This window comes from Gopherus evgoodei, chromosome 8, assembly GCF_007399415.2.
Source record: "Gopherus evgoodei ecotype Sinaloan lineage chromosome 8, rGopEvg1_v1.p, whole genome shotgun sequence".
Lineage (NCBI taxonomy): Eukaryota > Metazoa > Chordata > Testudines > Testudinidae > Gopherus > Gopherus evgoodei.
Window position 1 is genome coordinate 83,909,715 of NC_044329.1, and position 22,174 is coordinate 83,931,888.

Below are 22,174 nucleotides of genomic sequence, written 5' to 3' on the forward strand. Positions count from 1 at the left end.
GTTTACAATGCTTGAATTTCAAAGCACCATGAGGTAGATATCTGAAACCTGACTATTTTGTGGGTTAAACTGATAGAGCTATATGTACCTCAAAAAAACAAAAATACATTTTTATCCACAGTTCTGGGTATACTACTTCAACTTACACTTCCATATTGATCTTCATTATATAAAAGTGACATGTTATGCTAATTCACTATTTGAAAAACTTTTAATGCCATTTCTTTACAGTTGATTAGTTTATAGTCAAAAATAAACACACTAATACATTAAACTGCATGTTTTATAAATGAATTACAACTGAGTTACAATTATTAGCTTGAGTTATTTTAAGGCATTTAAAATAAATTATAACCTCTATTTTAACATATACAATTATCCTATCTTACATCTTGAAAAGTCTCTTACAATAAAAGCATAGGAATATAAAAACAAATACTGACATGCTGAGCTTCTATACAAATATATTACACAATCCCAAGTGATGTGATGATCCTTCTAAAATACTGGTGTTTCAGACTGGAGTATTAAAGATGACTGAATTTTCTTCTGTGCCAGCTCTGCTCTCAATGCTCGTAAATCAGAGGCTGCCTGCTTTCTCATCTGCAAAAGAACTGGAGATTATTTAAAGAAGATTTTGAAGCTGAAGATACAGTATAGTAAAGATTTAACTTTTACGTGGGTTAGATGGATATAGACTGTGCCTTTCATCTTCAGGACCCTTTGATTCTAACTGGTTCTTGCCCTGCTTTTCTGCATGTTTCCTTTGTTGTGTCATCTTTAAAAGTCAAATCCTGAAATCCTTACTCAGCAAATTCCTATTGACATCAGTAGGAGTTTGCCTGTATAAGGAATGACTAAAAATTGACTATGACTCTCAAGATTGTCTTGTATAACTGACACTATTTCTCTTCTAGAAATACATTTTCTAGTGTTTTGACTTTTGCTGTCAATGGACAGACTTGTCTCCCACACTGCAGATGATGAGGCAAAGGGAAAAAAATTCTTATTTTAGTTGCAACAGTATAATCCACATTGATTTCAGTGTCTCACTCTGAATTCACTTCTCTATAACTAAAATTATAATCTGGCTCCAAGCTTATGTGGAAAAATGTATATTGTACTGCAGTTGTAAAATGGAAATTGCAACGAAGACATGATTATGAGGATTCCTTAGGCTATGTCTGCACTACAGAGTTTTGTTGACAAAAATTATGTCAACATACACCATCGCTTTAATGAAACCATTGTTGCATATCCATGCACTAGCATTTTTTGCATCAACACACACAGCGGTGCGGTGTGGTGGCGATCCCACTATCCAAATAACTGCAGGGTCCCGTGAAAAGGGTTTTCAATGCCTCATGGGGCAAATACATCATATGATCCATTTTTCTCATTCCCATCATTCCATGAGCATGATACTAGACTGGGGGGAGCGACCGAGACAAAGTGTGTAGTGGGTGGGTGTATATCTGAGAGAGACAGTTTGTGCTGAGGGAGAGTGAGTGTTGGCATACTGTCTCTAAGTTCAGACAGCAGCTGGAGGTGGGGATCACCTTCCCCCCCCCAATCAGCCCCTGCCTTGGCGCTGCAAAACAGAGCATTCCCTTGCAGTAGCAGCCTGCCTGCCGTTGTGGTCCTAGTGCCAGACAGGCTTGTCAAGGGTCTGGTTTTCAACCGGAGCATCCACTCAAAAAGGGAAACGGGGCTGGCAGCATCTGGACACTAAAAGTCCAGTTACCACAGTAACTGGCCTCTACCACGGGGATAGTGGGAAGAGCAGCAGCTGCTGCTAGAGCCTGGGGGAGCAGCTTGGCTTAGCAGCTGCTGCTCTTCTGTTCCGCCCCCCCCCCCCCGCCTGACAGAAAACAGGGTGGCTACCAGACTGGGCTTCAAAGTAGGTGCCTTCGGCGGGGGAGGGGAGATATGTAACCTATCTGTCCCCTTGCCCCACTGTGTCCTGCTTTCCCCACCCTTCCCGCCAGGAACTAACCCCTCGCCCTTCATCCGCTGCCCTGGTGTGTCCCAATTTCCCCACCCTGGCCCCTCGCTCCAGAGCTGGACTCCCCTGCCCCTCACTCCGGGACGACTGTCCTACTGTGCCCTGATTACCTCACCCCAGCCCCTTGCTCTAGGGACTGACACCCCCCCCCACCCCTACTGTGCCCCCATTTCCCACCTGGCCCCCTGTTCCAGGGACTGCCCCCTGTCCCCCCAGCCCAGAATGCCTCTCTCTGCCCCCTTGCTCCAGGGATGGAATCTGCAGCCCCACTGTGCCCCACTGTCCCTGATCCTCACTCCAGGGATGGACCCTGCTACCCTACTGTGCCCTAATTCCCCCCACACATAACCCCAATTTCCCCACCCCAGCCCCTTATGCCAGGGGCCAACATCCCTGCTCCAGTGTGCCCTGACTTCCCCACCCCACCCCCATTAAACCCAGGGTTGTGAGTTCAATCCTTGAGGGGGCAACTTAGGGATTTGGGGCAAAATCAGTACTTGGTCCTGCTAGTGAAGGCAGGGGGCTGGACTCAATGACCTTTCAAGGGCCCTTCCTGTTCTAGGAGATAGGATATCTCCATTAATTTATTTACAATTTATTGTGCCCAGATTTCCCCTCCCTGGCCCCTTGCTCTGGGGACCCCCTCCCCTTGCTGTGCCTTGATTTCTGCATCCCAGCCCCCCTCACCTTGCTGTGGCCTGATTTTCCCACTCTGGCCCCTCGCTCCAGAGACTGACAGACACCTCCCTGGAACTGCCCCCCCCAACTTGCTGTGCCCCTCCCTAGCCTCTCTGTCCAGGGACCACAGCCCCCCTGCTGTGCCCCAACTGGGCAGGCAGGCTCCACATCAGATCCTCCCAGCTCTGGAGGTGGCAAGTGAGTCCCGGAAGATGGGTAGTGACCAACGGGACTGGGGGGGGAGGGGCTGGAGTGTTAGGGTGGGGGGACACACAGGGGAAGGGGCGGGGCAGGGGTGCTTGGTTTTCGGGGATTAGAAAATTGGTAACCCTAGTGCTGGCGAGAGCAGGATTCCATGGTAATGATTTGCTCTTTGCTGCTGAAGCAGCATGCTCAGCTGTCAGAACTTCCTGAGCTTTGAAAGGGGAGTGGCAGCATGTCTGGGCAGCTTGAGTGAGCAGGGTGGTCATGCTGGAGGTTGTGGGATACTGGGAGAGGCCAGTTATGGCGACGTAATGAACAGCACTGATGCTTTGTTGTTTTAACTTTGCCGCAAAAAGCTCTATGCCTCTTGTTGAGGTGGTTTTATTTTGTTGGCGCACCAGGAGAGTTTTGCTGACAAAACTGCAGTGTAGACAGGGCTTTAGTTTATGCAGTTCATGGAAAATGTAAACGCTAGAAATGCTGCTTATTACTACATGATGTGGAGTAGACAGGTTGGTCATTTTGCTTAAGTGAAAGCTACAGCTAACCCAAAGAAAGCTTTAACATAATCTCTTCAAATACTGATTAACTTTTTAAAATTTCAAATACTTTATGGCTCCAGCTTTTCTAGAGAAGAAAATCTCTAATTTACAGATTGATTAGAATAAAGGCACGTTACCTTAATTTCTGTTATGAGTTTCATTTTTGTATTATCCAGCTTTCTCTTTAGTTGATCAATTTCGTGCTGCACTATTGTAATCTGGAGGATTGTGGTATTCTGTGGGGAATAAACAAATAGCTTTTATGCAGCTCAGCTATACTATATATTTTTCGACCACTGCAGTTCTTGACCATAATCTCTCTCCCTCCCCTGCACTAGGACAGCAATCCTCTGAACTCTTCTTCCAAGCCTTCAGTTTTTGACTCCTCCCCCAAATGTCCTGTACTGTTGCAGTCTTCTCTCAAAAGGAGGGCACCAGGAGGCAGGCCCTGCTGGCCTTCAGATGAGCAGGAGACACCCACAATTTCCCCAAGCCCTGTTACTCTGGGAGATGGACAGTAGCACATTATTTTGCTACTGGTTTTCACGACTGGACCCTGCATATGAGTTAAAAAAATATGAATTTCTCAATCTCACCCATATAATGCCTTTCCTTTGTCTCAGTCAGGACATTGATGGCAATCTGCTATATTCAAGAATAGTGTGGATTAAACAGAACACCATCTCTATAATGGCAGTATCATTTTTGAAAAATTAAATGGCTTAGTTATAATGACAGCGAGATTAGTGTTTTCAAAAGTACGGTCCAGATCCTTAGCTGCTGTAAACCAGGACAGCTTCCTAGAAGTCAATGAAGCTGAAGGGGATGATACTCAAGCCAAATTTCATGGAAAGAGAGAAAGGAATTGACAAATATGAACAAATGATATTACCTTGGCGTTTGCAATGTGTGTTAAATTGTTTGGTCGTTTCCTGATATCTCTGGCTTCCAGCTGCAACAGTAACTTTTGGTAGTAAAGCTCTACATCTTGTCGCAGTTTATTTAAAATGTCCTCCAGTGAAGCTGTAGCTTTCTTAGTTTCAAAGTATTTCTTTTTCCACGCATCACGAGCTATACAGGACAACATCTCTGTTTGGTCTTGATCAGATTAATATACAGTACATTAGGAATAATAATAATGAACAGCACATGGTACTCGTGTAGCGTGGTTCAACTTCAGTGGTTTATACATGTATGAAACGTGTAGCCTTCTTTTTTAAAATCAATGAATATTTAGCTAAACTAAACATTACATTAACTATACAGTCACACCAGGAGTAGTTGGACCTCAACCAGCTAAAATTAAAGGCTAGATCTGCTCTCGGAGGTTTGACTGAAGCTCCAGCAGGAACGCTGTAGGACCAGAGTTTTAGTCCTGTGGAGCTTTGCAGTGCTGCACAACTAAGGTGTACAGAAGAGAGCCAGGTTTGCAAAATTTATTAGTTCTGCAGGTCCAGCGCTAAAGAGAAGCTGAACTAGGAGCATGTGTTATGTAGAGCTGCGGAACTCCACAGGTCCAGAGTTCTTGAGCAGAATTCAGGGGTGGATGTAAGCTCCCGACTCAGTGGGTGCAATGTGCTGTCGTCGGGATGGGGGGTGGGGAACTGACCAGCAGCAGCAGCACTCTCTGCCCCAGTACTGCAACCCTAATTCCAGCCAGGTGCAAAGGGGAGGATGGAATTGTCTGGAGACCAACCCCCCGGCCTCCCTCACACACTATCCCTGCAGCAGCAGCTCCTGTCCTGCAGGGCTGAGCCTGGCTCCCAGTGCTTGGCATTGTCACCTAGTACACAGGGTTGCAGTTCCACTCAGGTTTGGCACCCGATTTTATGATTTCTGGGGGGCAAATAACCCCCATGAACTCATGCTAAAGCTGCCCCTGGCAGAATGCCTAAGATTAATAGAAAACTTTCTGCAAACATTACTTACCTTAGAGTAACTGAGGGTCTTTGAGATGTGTTGTCTACATGTAGTCCACTCCTGGGGCTAGAGGCACAAAAGGACTTAGGTACCTAAGTGTCCGGTTAAGTGCCTACGTTCTAGAATCAGGCCCCACTGGGGTGCACAACCCCCTGCTCAACTGATGTCAAACCCTGAAGTCACCTAAATGCATTTGGCACCTACATTTTTGCAGTAAAATGTCCCTAGCAGCCTATGTGTTACATCCTCATGCTAGGCATCCACATGCCTAAGCTCCAGTGTGATGCATGAATGAGGGGAAACTAGGGGGTCCTCTGTCTAACTCACCCCTAGGGCCAATCCAGTAAGTGGGCTCAGAGGTCATCCATCAGATTGGGCCCCCACAAGCCAGCTCACATAAACTGGCTGGGGAAGGAGGAACTCCCTTCCACATAGCTTTCTGCCCAATAGGGTATTTACTGGGGTTGTGGGAGATGTCCCAAGTACCCCTTCTACCTGAGGAAAAGAAGGGATTTGAACACGTCCACTACTTCTCAGGTGAGTGCCCTAGGTGGGGTATAGGACATGTGTGTGTGTGTGTGTTGGGGAGGGGGAGCGGGAGAGCTATCTCCATTTTATTGGAGCAGGGGAACTGGATTTTGGGTTTCCCATCTCCTTAATAAATGCATCGGCCGCAAGCATCAGTCTCATACTTTCTGTCTCGCTGGTCCAATGATGCTTTCATTACTTTTCACAGTGGAATGTTTCAACAGGAGAGGCTGAGAAAAATCCCACATCAGTATAGTTTCTAGCCCAGTGTTTAGGCCACCTCCTCCAACAAGTAGTAGATTCCCCATTCAAATCCCTTCTTTCATTGCAGGTGAAGGGGGACTTGAGGTGAGTGTCTCTCATTAGTCAGGTAATCTAATGCCAAGAGGGGGTTTGAACTCAGGAATCCAAAGCAGATGGAAGTGCTTCCCTGAAGTCTGGACTTAGATGTGAAACTCCCTGAGAGCAGTGGGGCTTTGGGCATACCCCTCATCTTGGCAGCTCTCACTGGTTAGCCTAGGCAGGGAGCCACCTAGCATGTTGGCTTTTGTGAATCCCATTCTAAGGTGCCTATCTAGCCCCATTCATTGTATAGGGAGCATAAGTGACTCATTCAGGCTTTGTGAATCCCAGTGATTTTCTAGGGACCTAAAAGTTGGGGGCAGGGGTTTGATGCTGACCATTTCCACACTTACACTCCTTTGTGAATCCAGCAGTCCACGAGTTGCATGTGCTTAATGCGTTCGGGATTGGACTCTTTTGCCCAACAGTGTTTGTTGGCCTGTGCATGCCCCCTAAGTGCCCGGACACACACCTTCATGGGGCATAAAAGGGTGGACAGGGAAGAACTACCTCTCAGATCTGTTGCCTATGTAGAATCCAGGTGTTAAAGGCTTCCATAGTACTGGGGAAGGGAAGGGGGGTCATAGAACACATATAGACAGCATCTCTCATAGAACCACAGTTACTTTTTTGAGGGATTGTCTATATGTAGTGCACTCTTGAGGACACCCAAGAAGTAACTGTATTTTAGGCAGTGGGTGACAGGAGTCTATTTAAATAGAGATGGTAATATAGGTCTGACAGAATGGGCATCTTCCCTAGCTGTTTCCATCAGAAAACATGCTATGTGAATGTATGAATGGAACTCTAAGTGACTGCTTTACATAGTTCAGCTTCTGTAGAAGCTACATGAGTCCTTGAGGAGTGAGCCTTAATTTGAGCATGAGATCCTAACTTCGCTAACCGATAGCATAATGTAAAACATTCTGACATCCATTTAGCTAATCGCTGGAAAGAAATGGCCTAACCGCTCATTCTTTCAGCAAATGCTACGAATACTCTAGATGTGAGGCTGAAGAGCTGAGTTCTCTTTAACTACAAAGAAAAGTTTTGATATGTCCAGAGAGTAAAGCCTCTTCTTATTGTAATTAGGAAGGGGTTTCAGGGAGAAAACAGCTATGTGAAACAGTAGTCCAGTTTAAGTGAAAATCTGAAACTACGTTAGGAACAAATTTTGACTGGGGTTTAAGGGAGACCTTATCCTTATCAAAACTAGTGTATGATGGCCCTGCCATCACTGCTTGTAGGTCTCCTACTCTACATGTCGGGGTAAGTGCCACTAAGAAAGCTGTTATCACAGAAAGGTAGTATAAAGAACATGATACTAATGGCTCAAACGGAAGCCCCCATCAACCCAGCTAAAGCCACAGCGCAATCTTACAAGCAAGGTAGCTCCTACATAGGAGGGAATATATGTATTAATTCTGTGAGGCATTGTCATAAACAGATAGTTAAGGGTTAATAGAACAGGAGTACTTCATGTCTCTTTTGACTGTAAAGGATTAACAGGTTCAGTGAGCCTGGCTGTCACCTAACCAGAGGACCAATCAGGGGACAGGATACTTTCAAATCTTGAGGGAGGGAAGTTTTTGTTTGTGCTGTTAGTTTTGGTTGCTGTTCTCTCTGGGTTCTGAGAGTGACCAGACGTGCAACCAGGTTTCTCTCCAATCTCTCTGATACAGTCTCTTATGTGCTCAGAATAGTAAGTACTAGGTAGAAGAGGCGAGTTAGGCTTATGTTTGTTTTCTTTATTTGCAAATGTGTATTTGGCTGGAAGGAGTTCAAATTTGTATTTTGCTGAAAGGATTTTACTTTGTACTTATATACTTAGGCTGGGAGGGTATTCCCAGTGTCTATAGCTGAAAGACTCTGTAACATATTCCATCTTAAATTTACAAAGATAATTTTTACTGTTTTTTCTTTCTTTAATTAAAAGCTTTTCTTGTTTAAGAACCTGATTGTTTTTTTTATTCTGGTGAGACCCCAGGGGACTGGGTCTGGATTCACCAGGGAATTGGTGGGGAGAAAGGAGGGAAGGGGGAGAGAGAGGCTAAATTCTCTCTGTGTTAGGATTACTTTCTCTCTCAGGGAGAGTCTGGGAGGGGGGAAGGTGGATTTTCCTCTCTGTTTTAAGATTCAAGGAGTTTGAATCACAGTGATCTTCCAGGGTAACCCAGGGAGGGGAAGCCTGGGAGAGGCAACGGTGAGGGAAAGGGTTTACTTTCCTTGTGTTAAGATTCAGAGGGTCTGGGTCTTGGAGGTCCCCGGGCAAGATTTTGGGGGGGACCGGAGTGTACCAGGCACTGGAATTCCTGGTTGGTGGTAGCGCTAGAGTACTAAGCTGGTAATTGAGCTTAGAGGAATTCATGCTGGTACCCCATCTTTTGGACGCTAAGGTTCAGAGTGGGGTTTATACCATGACAGGCATAGACACTGTAGGATGTGAGAATATATTTTAGGTATGAATTGGAGACTGGTAAGTGGAGATAGCTGCTAGGCGTACTGTTTTAATAGTGAATTCAGATCTCTTCAATCAGCATAGATAATTTTAAATCATGAGAATGAGTGGGACAGTTGATACTGTTTTGCCCAAAGAGTGAATCTTTTCCATTTGGCATAAGTGAGCTTTGTCAAGTCCTTCCTACTGTGAAACAAGATGTTCTGGACAGCTTTGGAACATGATTTCTCTGTATTGGTCAGTCAGCCAGCATCTAGGCTGTAAGGTACAGAGAAAGTGGATCTGGATGGAGTGTCTTCCCATTGTTTGGGAGAGTATGTCCAGATCCAGGGCTAATGTTATTGGAGGTTAAACTGAAGATCCAGATCCAGATCCAGATCCAGGGCTAATGTTATTGGAGGTTATACTGAAGAATCTTTATGGATCTGAGAACTATAATTACCTGCACCTAGAGGTTGTTAGCAATAGCTACATGGCACCATCTTGTCTGAGCTTCCACACTGTTCTCAGAATTAGAGGAATCAGTGGATAGATGTAAATCAGCCCAGGAGATGAGCTGAGGAAAAGTGTCCGATAGAGATCCTGGACTCAGATTCCCTTCTGAAATAAAAGGTTTGGCATTTCTTGTTTGACTCCATGGCAAACAAGTCTATGGCTGGGTGATCCCATTTGTGAAAGATCTGTGATTGACTGAATCCTTTATGGACCATTCATCGTTAAAAGAAGAGTGTCTGCTCACATGACAGGTGAATGGCTGTCAGGGTAATCTGATGTTGCATGCACCAGTTCCATATGCTAACAGCTTCCTGGCATAGTGGAAATAAACTGGTTCTTCCTTGTCTGTTTATGTAAAACATTGCCAGGATGTTTGTCATGCCTGTATTGTTTTACCATGAATTAGAGGCTGAAATGTCATATACGGAAAACAAATTTCTCTGAGTTCTAAGATATTTATGGGAAGATGAGACTTGTCTCTTGACCATAGTCCCTGAGTCTGATGTTGATTCAAGTGTACTCCCCATCTGAGATTGGAAGCATCCATTACTAGCATTACTGTGGATAGAGGAGAAGAAAATCGAGCACTTCTGCATACTTGGATAGGATCCTTCCACCAATCTCGTGATAATAGGACCTCCTGAGGTATCTGCACTACCCTGTCTAGGTGGCGTTTGCTTGATGGGTAGCTGGACTTCAACCAGCCTTGAATACAACAAGGCATGAGGAGTGACAAACATGCACAATGCATGTAATCTAGCATTCTTAGACATTCCCGTACTGTTGTCTGAGGATTACTCTGTAACTGACTCATAGGCTCTGCCACAACTTCACAGTTGATGGACAGTAGGTATGCTGTTGTGCTCCTACAAATTCTGTCTTTTGGAAGGATACTACAGGTGACTTCTTGCTTACCCTGAGCCCTGACGTGGCAAAGTGTGCCAGGATGTAATGGATGTTGTCTGAGACCTGCTGAGGAGAGGTTCCTTAAATGAACCAGTCTTTGAGGTAAGGTAAACATGAATACTCTGTAATCTTAAAAATGCCTACCACAAGGCACTTAGTGAAAACTCTTGGGGCTGTTGATAACTGGAATGGCAGGACTCTACTGGAAACATGAAGTCCCTAGTATGACAAACCAACCGTTGGCTCTATGACTGGGGGAAACCAGCCTGACAGGAGTTTAAGTTTTCAGTTATCCACTGAGACTTTTGTATAATGTAGGTTGCAGTGTATCAGTAATTACCGTATATTATCGTTGCTCCATAGATCAGTCAGGTATCTGCGCTATTTAACCATTCTGGGCAGTGACACTCAACATATGACTGTAGAGATGCATATGACTCATTAAGGTTCCCTGTGTGGTTCTCATAGAATCCATAGGTTTGTCCAGAGCTCTTTTCATTCTGCTTGACACCTCTGAAATGGAGCATTACTATATTGCTTGTTTTCCCCTAAGTTACTTAGCATATTTTTGTCTTGAGAATTAATTTATCATTTAAACAATTGAAAGGGAAAAGAATTAAGATGTTTTATGTCTACAAGCACAAAAGAAGGCATGGGCCCTGCCCAAGGAGCAGATGTGGTTTTCAGAGAAGTTTGTGTTTGGTATACATTTTGTTTCTATAGGCTTTATCTGTTATTATAGAAAAATAAGTTTTGTCACCCGTTATTTCATGGAATAAAATAGAGGTGTATCTGAGTGCCGCTAATAATTGTATGTGTCGTAGCAGACAAGCTTTCTGTCATGCCCTCATGTACCATTCCTAAAAACAGCACTTTGGAATGTTTAACGCATTGTGAGCTTGGCACCATGATGTGGTTTATGGATGCATTCTGAATACTGTACTTCTACAAGTAACATAACGGTGCTATAACATAATATAGATATTTATGGGAGTACCACTGAGAATCAATGGGAGCAGATATTTTAGTCCTCAGCCGCTCTACCATACATAGTCATACAAATGAGCCTTTTGAGAGGTATTAAGTATCATGGGGTAGCTGTTTTAGTCTGTATCCACAAAAACAACAAGGTCCAGTGGCATCTTAAAGACTAACAGATTTATTTGGGCATAAGCTTTCGTGGGTAAAAACCCTCACTTCTTCAGATGCATGGAGTGAAAGTTGCAGTGCAGGCAACTTTCACTCCATGCATCTGAAGAAGTGATGTTTTTTTACCCACGAAAGCTTATGCCCAAATAAATCTGTTAGTCTTTAAGGTGCCACCAGACTCCTTGTTGTTTTTGAGAAGCATTGTTTATCTAGCGGCTATCTCTGTAATTAGTCATATACTATAACACTACATAGACACAGGCAGATAAAAAGTTTCACATTTACTTTCACATGGTTATGATACAATTGAAAAACATACCATGATATCTCCTCAGCTTATTTTGTTCAAGCAAACCTTTGGCTTTTTTAACCAGTTCCTCTCTAGTTCTTTCCATATGCCTTCTTTCTGCCTTCATTTGTTTCAGTTGTTCAACCATCTTGCTTTCTAAAGAAATTACAACCTACACTTAGTAAAGTTCTGGATGCTAAAAATGGGAAAGGCCAGCCATAGTTATGTCTCAGTGAAGTGCACGTACCATAAAGCATGCCCAACTTTTTCAGTTTGTGTCCCTTGCAGGCAGGGCCGGCGCTTCCATTTAGGTGACCTAGGCAGTCGCCTAGGGCACCAGGATTTGGGGGGGCGACAATTCGGTGGCGGGGGATCCTTCTGCGCTCCGGGTCTTCGGCGGCAATTCTGGACGGCGGGTCCTTCACTCGCTCTGGGACCCGCCGCTGAAGTGCCCTGAAGACCCGGAGAGCGGAAGGACTCCCCCGACCGCAGAATTGCTGCCAACGACCGGGGGCGCGGAAGGACTCCTGCCTAGGGTGCCAAAAACCCTGGCGTTGCTCCTGCTTGCAGGCACATAGAATAGGGATTCTCACAGTCCACTATACTATCTCTAACACTGGCCACTACTTGATGCTTCAGAAAAAGGTTATAAAAATGCAGAACGCACCCAGTCATTTATAAATGCACAAATGAACAAATGGACATTAGAACTAATGTCCATATTAAATGCATATACATCACTAAAACTATATTTAAAAGGGAAGGCACGAGAAACATGTTACATGTGTAGAAAACTGTTGCCAAATACCCAAAAACTCAAGAGGGCTATTTCCTGCTGAAAGCATTTTGCTAAATATACTGCAACAAAATGGTTAGTTAGTGACTAGGGGCTAAATTCAGAAAGGGGACTTAGAGGCACCAAACTTCCTTTTTAGGCACCCAAGTCCAACATTTAGATGCCAGGGGCATTCGCAGAACCACTGCCCAGCTGCCACCCAATCCTGTAGATGCCTACACTGATTCTACACTGTTAGAATCCCCTAAGTGTCTTGAGGCATGTGCAAAGCCATCTACATTCTGATGGTGCTGAGCAGTTCAGCTCCCAGCTCACACCTGAGCTCCAGGGAGATTCGTGGACTAGGCATCCCCCGCCTATCTCAGCTGTCGGGTGTGATCTGGTACATAGTGCCAATTCCAGGGGTGCTCCAGGGCTGACTAATACTTTCAACTTATAAATTCATCTTTTTAAATAAACATTCACATCTTGAATAAAGATTCAATTCCCTGTAATTTTTTGGAAGCATATACTTACTCTCTGTCTGAAATATGGGAACTTGAGATCTGTTTATAGAAAGAGATGGCGGAGGAGGAGGAGGAATGTATTGACTTGAATACTCAAGATGATTTACATTATTCTTATCTGTCTAGAGGCAAATGAAAAGTATATAAATGCATAATATTGACCCTTGAATACTTGTACTGTATTTGGAGAAATGTTTCTAATCAAGTTAATATGCATGAAGGGCCAAACTCAGCCACCCCTTTAATCTGTACTGCTCAATAAGAATGCATGGGTGAATAGGAGGTCTGAATTTGACTAAGCTTTCTTTTTGTGTGTCATCAAAATAAATGTTTACTAAGCTCCAGTCAGTCAGACCTCTGCAAACCAAAAGAAAGCAGTAGGGTTGCAGAGGTAAATCTGATGGTAGAATTTAGCTTAAAGAACTTTAATTTCTGGTGATGATGCATGAGAAGAAAATAACCTAGCTTCTTTCTCAGTTTGAATTTTAGGGTTGATAGAAAAACAGAAATCTTTTTACTTGTAAACTGAGAACATTTTATATAGAAGTCATTGAGATACAAAATGAAGCTCCACAATGTCAATTTTATAAAATCACATTTCGGAGTAAGCTGAACATTAACATTTCCGATAACTTTTATGAGATTTCCATTTCTCTTACACATTTCTAAGAGATATCCTTTGATACTGTAATGAATCTTTCACTATCCCTGAGAAATGTACTGAATTCAAAGATTTCATAGAATATTAGGGTTGGAAGGGACCTCAGGAGGTCATCTAGTCCAACCCTCTGATCAAAGCAGGACCAATCCCCAGACAGAATTTTACCCCAGTTCCCTAAATGGCCCCCTCAAGTATTGAACTCAAAACCCTGGGTTTAGCAAGCTAATGCTCAAACCACTGAGCTATCCCTCCCTGAATTGTGGCAATCTTTTTTATTATGTAGCTTTCTTTTCATCGAGTGATAAATATATTTATGTGTGGTTATCTTTTATCATTAAAAAAATTTAAAAAGAATGTAAATATGTGTATTCACACACTCTGTCTCTATAATTTATGATAGTATAAAAATAACTTGTACTAAAAGTCACTCTTCATAGACGATCCAGCTGGTGTGAGGTTCCTTCTGACAACTAACAATCATTTCCTTTAAAAAAACAGAACCTTAAACTGCTGTAAAGTAGAGCTGTGTGAAAATAAAAAAAAAAAAGTGGGAAAAATTGTAAAAATATGTGTCAAATATTGAAATTTTCAATTTTTTCCAGCCAGCTCTACGCTAAGTATAGCAGAAGTCATAAGAGCAGCCTTTGTGTTGTCCAATTCCTTTCCTAAGAGTCTACAAAAATTATTCAACTAGCAATCAAAAGTCACACCACTGCAGAGGGCCCACATGAACTCTAATTTCCAAGTTTAAGTGGTACTCAGTACCTCAGATGTGTCTTCTGCACAGTTGCAAAGATGCTCTAATTTTGGCTTTATAGATATACTATACCTGTTGTTTTCAGAAGTCTCAACATACGTGGTTTTTTATATTATACTTCAATGGCATTTGTACTTGAATGAGGACTTGAAGACATTGCCACTAGGAAATGGATACTAATTACTAAAAAGCAGCCAATGTCAATAAATCTTTATTTATGATGAGTAATGAGCAGGCCAAACTCAGTTAAGATTTAAAAAATATTACAATAACTAGTAAATGTAGTCTCTATTAAGCGAGACAAGCTGCTGGTCACTGTAAAGCCTGCTTTTGAGGGGTTCATAGATTGCTTAAGCAGTTGTTGATATTATTCATTTGCAAATTTGTTTTAGAGCAGAATCAACTTCTTTCAGTTATACTGAAACCTACATTTGAATAGTGCATCTCTGTAACCTGAGCCAGCTGTACTGAAAATTAGGAATTTCCCTGCTGGGAGGAATGGATCTATTTCTTTATACTATCACTAATATTTTATCTTTGAAAACATACCTTATCATCCTGTTTGATACCAACATCAGTCACAGATTCTCTAATTCCAGACTGCTGAGGGCTGAAGATAAAATCAAAGCACCAAATAAAAATTAACTTAAAAAACAAATTTGTCTTAAATTTAATTAAAGTGTATATTTTCTCCTTAGTTTCATTTAATAGAAATACTTAAAGAAGTTTCCATTAATGAAATATGTTGTCAGTACAACTCGTCACTATAATTACCTTTTCTTATTGTGCAAATATTCCTTGTCTCCATCTTCCAGAGATTCTGGAATTCCAGAATCTCCTGTAGTGTTTCTTCCCATCCTGATAGCTTTTAGATTGCCTCTATTTTCCACATTTGCACCCATCACTATAGGGATTTCTTCTACAGCAAAGTACAGAATATTAAGCAACATATACAATATTCAAAGGTCCCTTTGGACTTTACTAATGGCCCACCAAAAGAACCAAGTTAAAAATAGGCCTTCTTAGCATCATTAAGAAAAACTGGAAAGCTCACTGTTTTGCTTTAGGGAAAATAAAATGAAACTGTCAACTACACTGCATACAAATATGATTTTGAACATTTCTTGATTTTTCATTTGAAAAAAGATAATCCAGTAATTTATATTTCCTGTGTCTGATTTCAAAGACAGATTCTGATTTTGTCTAAATCAAATCTATATATTTTCAATGTTATTAAAATGAGTGGGAATTACATTAAGATCCAATGTTCAAAATGACAATATTGATTCAGAGGATGCATTCCTTTCAAACAAAATACAATCTTATATCTTTGTATAATTAAAGAATTTTAGAGTTTTTGAAAACGTGAAAATGTGCAACATTAAAAGAGGGATGGGATTCTCTGAACCATCATTTTTTTCCATTATAAAACAGAAGTTTGGCTAAAACTTTGATAAGTATCCAAACCACTGGGTGCTAATCCAAATTGCTGGACATCCAGGGGCTTGCCTAAATTAACATTTAGTAGTGCCAGTGCACTTGAAAACTTGGAATATTATTGCATCCAGTAGTTTCTCAGTGGAAGTTTTATCAGCTAATGCTAAGATAGGACAATGTAAGGTTTTTATATTTGATTGTAAAACTCTTTTTATTAAGATTTTGAATATTGTATTAATGATGTGATTTAAAACTGTAATTTCATCAGAATGGATGCTGAACAAAGAATTAATTAGTACTTTCTTTATTATATCTTCTTCAGAAATGAAAGACAAGAAGATGGTGATAGGCAAGTGTCATAAACAGAGAAGAAAAGTTAATAGCACAGAGGTACTTTATATCTCTTTGACTGTAAAGGATTAACAAGTTCAGTAAGCCTGGCTGTCACCTGACCAGAGGACCAATCAGAAGACAGGATACTTTCAAATCTTGAGGGAGGGAAGTTTTTGTGCTGTGCTGTTCACACTGGGGGCTCAGAGGGACCAGATGTGCAACCAGGCTTCTCTCCAATCTCTCCTATACAGGCTCTTATAAGTTCAGACTAGTGAGTACTAGGTAGATAAAGCGAGTTAGGCTTATGGTTGTTTTCTTTATTTGCAAATGTGTATTTGGTTGGAAGGAGTTCAAATGTGTATTTGGCTGAAAGGAGTTCAAATTGGTATTTTGCTGAAAAGAGTTTAATTTGTACTTGTATACTTAGGCTGGGAGGGTGTTCCCAGTGTCTATAGCTGAAAGACCCTGTACCTATTCCATTTTTTTTTAATTTACAAAGATAATTTTTACTGTTTTTTCTTTCTTTTAATTAAAAGCTTGTCTTGTTTAAGAACCTAATTGTTTTTTTATTCTGGTGAGACCCCAGGGAACTGGGTCTGGATTCACCAGGGAATTGGTGGGGAGAAAGGAGGGAAGGGGGAGAGAGAGGCTAAATTCTCTCTGTGTTAGGATTACTGTCTCTCTCAGGGAGAATCTGGGAGGGGAAGAGAGAAGGAGGGGGGAAGGTGCATTTTCCTCTCTGTTTCAAGATTCAAGGAGTTTGAATCACAGTGATCTTCCAGGGTAACCCAGGGAGGGGAAGGCTGGGAGAGGCAACGGTGAAGGAAAGGGTTTACTTTCCTTGTGTTAAGATCCAGAGGGTCTGGGTCTTGGGGGTCCTCGGGCAAGGTTTGGGGGGGACCAGAGTGTACCAGGCACTGAAATTCATGGTTGGTGGCAGCGCTACAGGTTCTAAGCTGGTAATTGATCTTAGAGGAATTCATGCTGGTACCCCATCTTTTGGACGCTAAGGTTCAGAGTGGGGAATTAGACCATGACAGCAAGCTACTAACGTTACATCAGTTGTCACTTACAGTCCAACTATACCCATTTAATCAATTATTTCCTTTTAATCGGGTAGTAGAGTAAGGTAGTAGACCATTCTTAGGAGACTATTATAAATATTGGCTTCCAGTACTCAGCAATCATTCAGTGTTAGATGAAAATGTGTAGCTGACAGATCTTGTTCAAAAAACCATTTTCAATTCTGGCATATAATTGTTATCTTTATTTTTGCTTTAATCCCACCCACACCTTTGTACTATTTCCATTATAGTCTATTCAGGGAAAAAGTTCAGTTCTCAGTTTTAGGAGTCAAACTCTTTAATACTGTAAAAGCAAATTAAAATTCTACTTTGGAGTACAGTAGAAATATTTTCCTTTTCTGAGTGTTAAGAGCATGGCTAAATGTAAATTGCAGTAGATATGGTTAACAATGAAAACTGAAGTGAATGAAATTACTTTCCCTGTTATAGTCTAGTTCAGATTTTGATAAAGGATTTTAATAATGTAGTGTTCCTAATTATCATACGGAAATAAAGTCTTTTCATGCAAAAATCCACTGAGCATGTTTAAGTATTTCCCTGTATCAGTAGACAGGGATGAAGAAAGGCTCAGCCAGTATAAATCTTAGCTGCAGATCTCTGATAGTTTTTCTAGGACAATCTTAAAAGGCTTTCATTTTAAAGTGTAAAATAGCTCAATAAAGTAGCTGTCTATAGATTAATTGTGCCTTGATATCAGAGGTTAAAAATTTTGGGTCCCATCTTTCAGTTCTTAGGCAAAACTTCTACTGAGGTCACTGGGAGTTTTGACTGTGTAATTTGTGCCTGATCCAGAACCCATTAACACCCCTAGCTTTTAGATCTTTAGACCTTTTCTGTAAATGACATTGCCAGAAAATAACTATGCCAGAAAATACTAATAAAATCTCACTATGTATTTGGCAAGGTACATGAGGAAACATTTGTGCACTGTGGAAACTAAGATATTAGTGTACCCACAAAAATATATTTGTAAGTCAAAATTTTGAAAGTCAGGTGTCTAAAATTAGGCTTCTAAATCTATAAGGCATCTGAATAAATTATTTTGATTTTCAGGGATGCTGAACATCTACACTGAACTCCTTGGGTGTTGCAGGCGCAATGGATTTAAAGGCCTAATTTTAGGAACTTGTGTTTGAAAATGTTGAAGAAATCATATCAGTCAAATGGGGAACAGAAAATACATATATGTGAAGGAAAAATGGGACAGTTGGACCTTGTGTATTGACATAAACCCATATTTCATGCCATAGATTAATAAGGATAGACCATTACAGTAGGAGGCATATGGTGTAAAAATTATGGATGAAATCCTGGCCTCACTGAAGAGAATAGGAGATTTGCTGTTGACTTCAGTGAAATCAGGATTCTAGTTATGGATTTTAATAAAAGTTTACATTTACCATCTGAATGTTCTAGTATATCTGGTTAAATGATAAATTCCAGATGGGAAAGAAAACTTTCTTAAACTTAAATTAAGACTGTAAACATCTATTAATTACTTAAGGGAACATTTTGGTTCAGTCAAAAAAACCCAGCCTTGAAATTAACCTAGAAATTCTGAAAAACATGGAAGCTTGCCTCCCAATCTCTTTATCTCAAACACTAATAGATTAAAGCAAATTCAGAGTTTCGAAACCAAATCATTTTGGAATTATGATGAGCTAAACAAATTCAAGAAAACGTTCAAGAAATAAACTCACTTCTTTTTTCAACCTTATTTCCCAAAGGCCTTTTTCATTTTGCTTCAAACTTTCCAGAAAAATTCTACCCCAGCATAAAACAATGGTTGCAAAATTTCAGGTAGATTTTGCAGAAAATAGGAAAGCGGAAGTCAAAGTGTTTTTTATAACAGAACACTGGCTTCACACGTTTAAACTATTTCTCCACAATAAAATTTAGAGTTTATGGTGAAATTCAATTAACCTACATAACTGGTCCTATATATTGCAAGGGTCACAAAACAGTGGATGCAGTTAGAGCATTTTACTGTGCCTTTGGCACAACAGGGTGAGGTGAAGGAAAGAACTGGATTCCTTTACTTCTGTGATTCCAAATCATTCTTATACCATTGTTTGAACAGTTTTTATAGTGAAATTAGAGATTTTTTAAATTCTTGTTTAGCTTTATATGCCCCCTTTCTAAAAAGCAGCCTTAGGGAGAAGATGATTGAATTAATCATACCTTTTCTTCCAGGGGGAATCGGATTTTCCTGAGTCTCATTGTTCTTGGCTTGTTCAATGCTCTGTTTTACATGATGACCTGAAATAGTCCCTCTGTCTTTCTGACTCCACCTAAGTGTATTAGATTCGTTCTGATCCTGGCTTAGATGATTTTTCTGAGCACTTTCCAAAGATGTAGGATTTTTTCCAGACTCCCACTTTGTGGAATTTAAACTACTTGGTACGTGGAGAGATCCATTGGATCCAATTTGGTCTGCATTACAATTGACCAGTTTTACATGGGAAAAGAAATACACAATTTTAAAATTGCTCTTTAAAATGTTAATAATCATACGTTTTATTTTCTTCAGAGTCCAATAGCTGAAGACTTTTGAAAGCCTTCAGAAATGAAAACAAACTAAAAGTGATATTCACAAAAGAGCAACACATCCCAAATATGTCTCAAAGCAAAGCAAAGCAGTAAGGAATAAGTATAACCAGATCACATACACAAAATTAAAAGGAAACAAACAGATTTTGAGCTTCCTCTAGATGACACCAATGACAGAACGAGAGAATTTCAGGGTTAAACAGGCCCCTCGAAAGAAGTGTCCCCGCTTCCTAAACTCAGTGCTCTCAGTGGAGTTCATGGTCACAGTACAGAATCGCAGACCATACAGATCTTGGTGATAAACAGGTCAGGGACCAAGGCTATAAAACATCATAAGACTTATTGGTTGCGCACCTTGCCAAGTTTGCATATTACATCAGTTTCAGACCTTGTGCAATCTGTTTTACCAACCATGCTGCCTATGCAAGAGAGGCTCTCAGTGAAAACCCAGGGATGGAAAATAGGTGGCACAAATTACACACCTGCTGGATTTCTCAGGCTGCCAATTCAACCCCTGCACATCCCAGTGAAAATATCCCTCTCCTGCTTCCAACAAATTGTCATTTCCCTAATTTGAGCCTTCTCAGAGAAGAAAATGGGATTGTGCTTGTGACGCTGACAGACCAGCTTAAATCAAAGTCATAGGCCAATTCACTTGTGTGTGAATATCAAATAAATGTTACGTAGGCTAGGAGGAATAGGACAGTTAACTTGTGTGTGGATATAAAAAAACGTTAATGTTATTGTCTTCACTTATTTGCAACCTGTTGAATGTCATCACATTACATTATGTATATCCATGTACTTAATTAACCCTAGATCAAAAGTGTATGTTAGTATTAAGATGGGAATTTACTTGATGAAAACTAATGAAGGATTGTTTCTGGCTGTCACAATGGTTTACATTACATTTACCCATCACACAAATTTGGAGGCTTGGAAATATAAAAGACAGCTAACTTCAGAGCATGGGTCATTTTGTTTGACAATGGATATTCACAGACTCTATTTGCGTTTAATCAACAAAGGCAGAGCCCATGCTGCAAATGAATATGGCTGCCAGGTGGCCTTTCCTGAAAAGATGCTATAAGAATGGATTCAGGGATAGATCCTGTATCTAGGGTTGTCAAGAATCTGGTTTTTGACCATAATGCCCAGCTGAAAAGCGACCCTGGCGACTCCGATCAGCACTGCTGACCAGGCCGTTAAAAGTACAGTTGGCAGCGCAGTGGGGCTATGGCAGGCTTTCTGCCTGCCCTGGCTCCACGCAGCTCCTGGAAGTGACCGGCATGTCGCTGCAGACCCTAGGCACAGGTGCGATCAGGGAAGCTCTGCACGCCACCCCTGCCCCAAAGGCCACCTCTGCAGCTCCCACTGGCTTGGAACTGGCCAGACATGGCAGCTGCCAGGAGCCAAGGACTATGCCTTAAGCCTTGCTACGCCATCGACAAGGAGCCGCCTGAGGTAAGCGCCACTGGCTGGAGCCTGCACCCTGAACCCCCTGCCCCCAGCTGGAATCCCCTCCCGCACATTAACTCCCTCCCAGACCCTGCACCCCAACTCCCTACTCCAGGTCAGAACCCCCTCCCACACCCAAAAAACCTCCCAGAGTTCACACCCAGCATTGTGTTGGCGGGAGATGCTCGCCCGCTGAAATAGCAACTGTTGCTTGTTGAGTTGGTTTTATTAAGTTGACGGGAGAGCTCTCTCTCATCGACACAATGTGGCTACACAACTATCTTACAGCAGCACGGCTGTAGCAGTACACCTGTGCTGCTTTGAGCTTGTAAGTGCAGACATGGCCTTAATTAGTTTACTACAGAAATTGGCTTCACCATTGTCTTTGGTGAGATCTGAAGTACCAGCTTGACCTGGGTAAGTGACTAGCCCTTTGGGGTTGGGAGTAACCCCTAATGTGATGTGATATTTGGTATAGTGACCAATATCATAAAGTCCAGTATTTCTGGGTGGCAAGGTAGGGGGACTGTTTGTGACTCCATGGTAAGACTAAGGGTACATCTACACTACCTGCCAGATCGGTGGGTAGCGATCGATCTATCGGGGATTGATTTATCACATGTAGTGTAGATCTGATAAATCGATCCCCGATCACTCTCCTCTTGACTGCTGAACTCCAGCAGTGTGAGAGGTGGAAGCAAAGTCGACGGGGAAGCTGCAGCCATCGATCCAGTGCTGTGAGGACACGAGGTAAGTAATTTGAATTCGATCTAAAATACGTCGACTTCAGCTATGCTATTCTCATAGCTAAAGTTGCATATCTTAGATCGATCCCCCCCCGATGTAGACCAGGCCTAATATAGTGATCCAGGCAGGCATATATGTTACTGGCTTGGTGAAACCTAATTATAGATATACCACCAGTTTGGGATGTCTGCCCTGTTTTCTGACAGTCTGACCTGAGACTGGCACTCACGGTTGTGAACCACTTCAGATAGCATGATATTTATTTTTTTTTCAGCTTCCTTATAAAATATAAAGGCCTGAAACAGCAAAAGAAACATCAAGTCTGATC

The 22,174-nt window shown here is 41.7% G+C and overlaps 1 protein-coding gene across 6 annotated transcripts in view; it reads right to left on the reverse strand.

Moving 5' to 3' along the window:
• Positions 1-265: 265 nt before the first annotated feature.
• The window catches only part of SPATA1 (spermatogenesis associated 1), a 33,885-nt gene continuing 11,976 nt past the window's right edge, over positions 266-22,174 (reverse strand). For 3 of the 6 annotated variants that reach the window (XM_030573521.1, XM_030573519.1, XM_030573520.1), the window contains 8 exons: positions 19,273-19,524; positions 15,011-15,155; positions 14,786-14,846; positions 12,829-12,940; positions 11,547-11,672; positions 4,322-4,527; positions 3,567-3,665; positions 266-603 (listed from right to left, as the gene is read on the reverse strand). In XM_030573521.1, coding sequence (XP_030429381.1) covers positions 499-603; positions 3,567-3,665; positions 4,322-4,527; positions 11,547-11,672; positions 12,829-12,940; positions 14,786-14,846; positions 15,011-15,155; positions 19,273-19,524 — 1,106 coding nt within the window. In that variant the 3' untranslated portion in view covers positions 266-498. Of the gene's footprint in view, positions 615-3,566; positions 3,666-4,321; positions 4,528-11,546; positions 11,673-12,828; positions 12,941-14,785; positions 14,847-15,010; positions 15,156-19,272; positions 19,525-22,174 lie in introns of all 6 variants that reach the window. The other 3 variants (XM_030573522.1, XM_030573523.1, XM_030573524.1) reach the window with 3 other exon arrangements.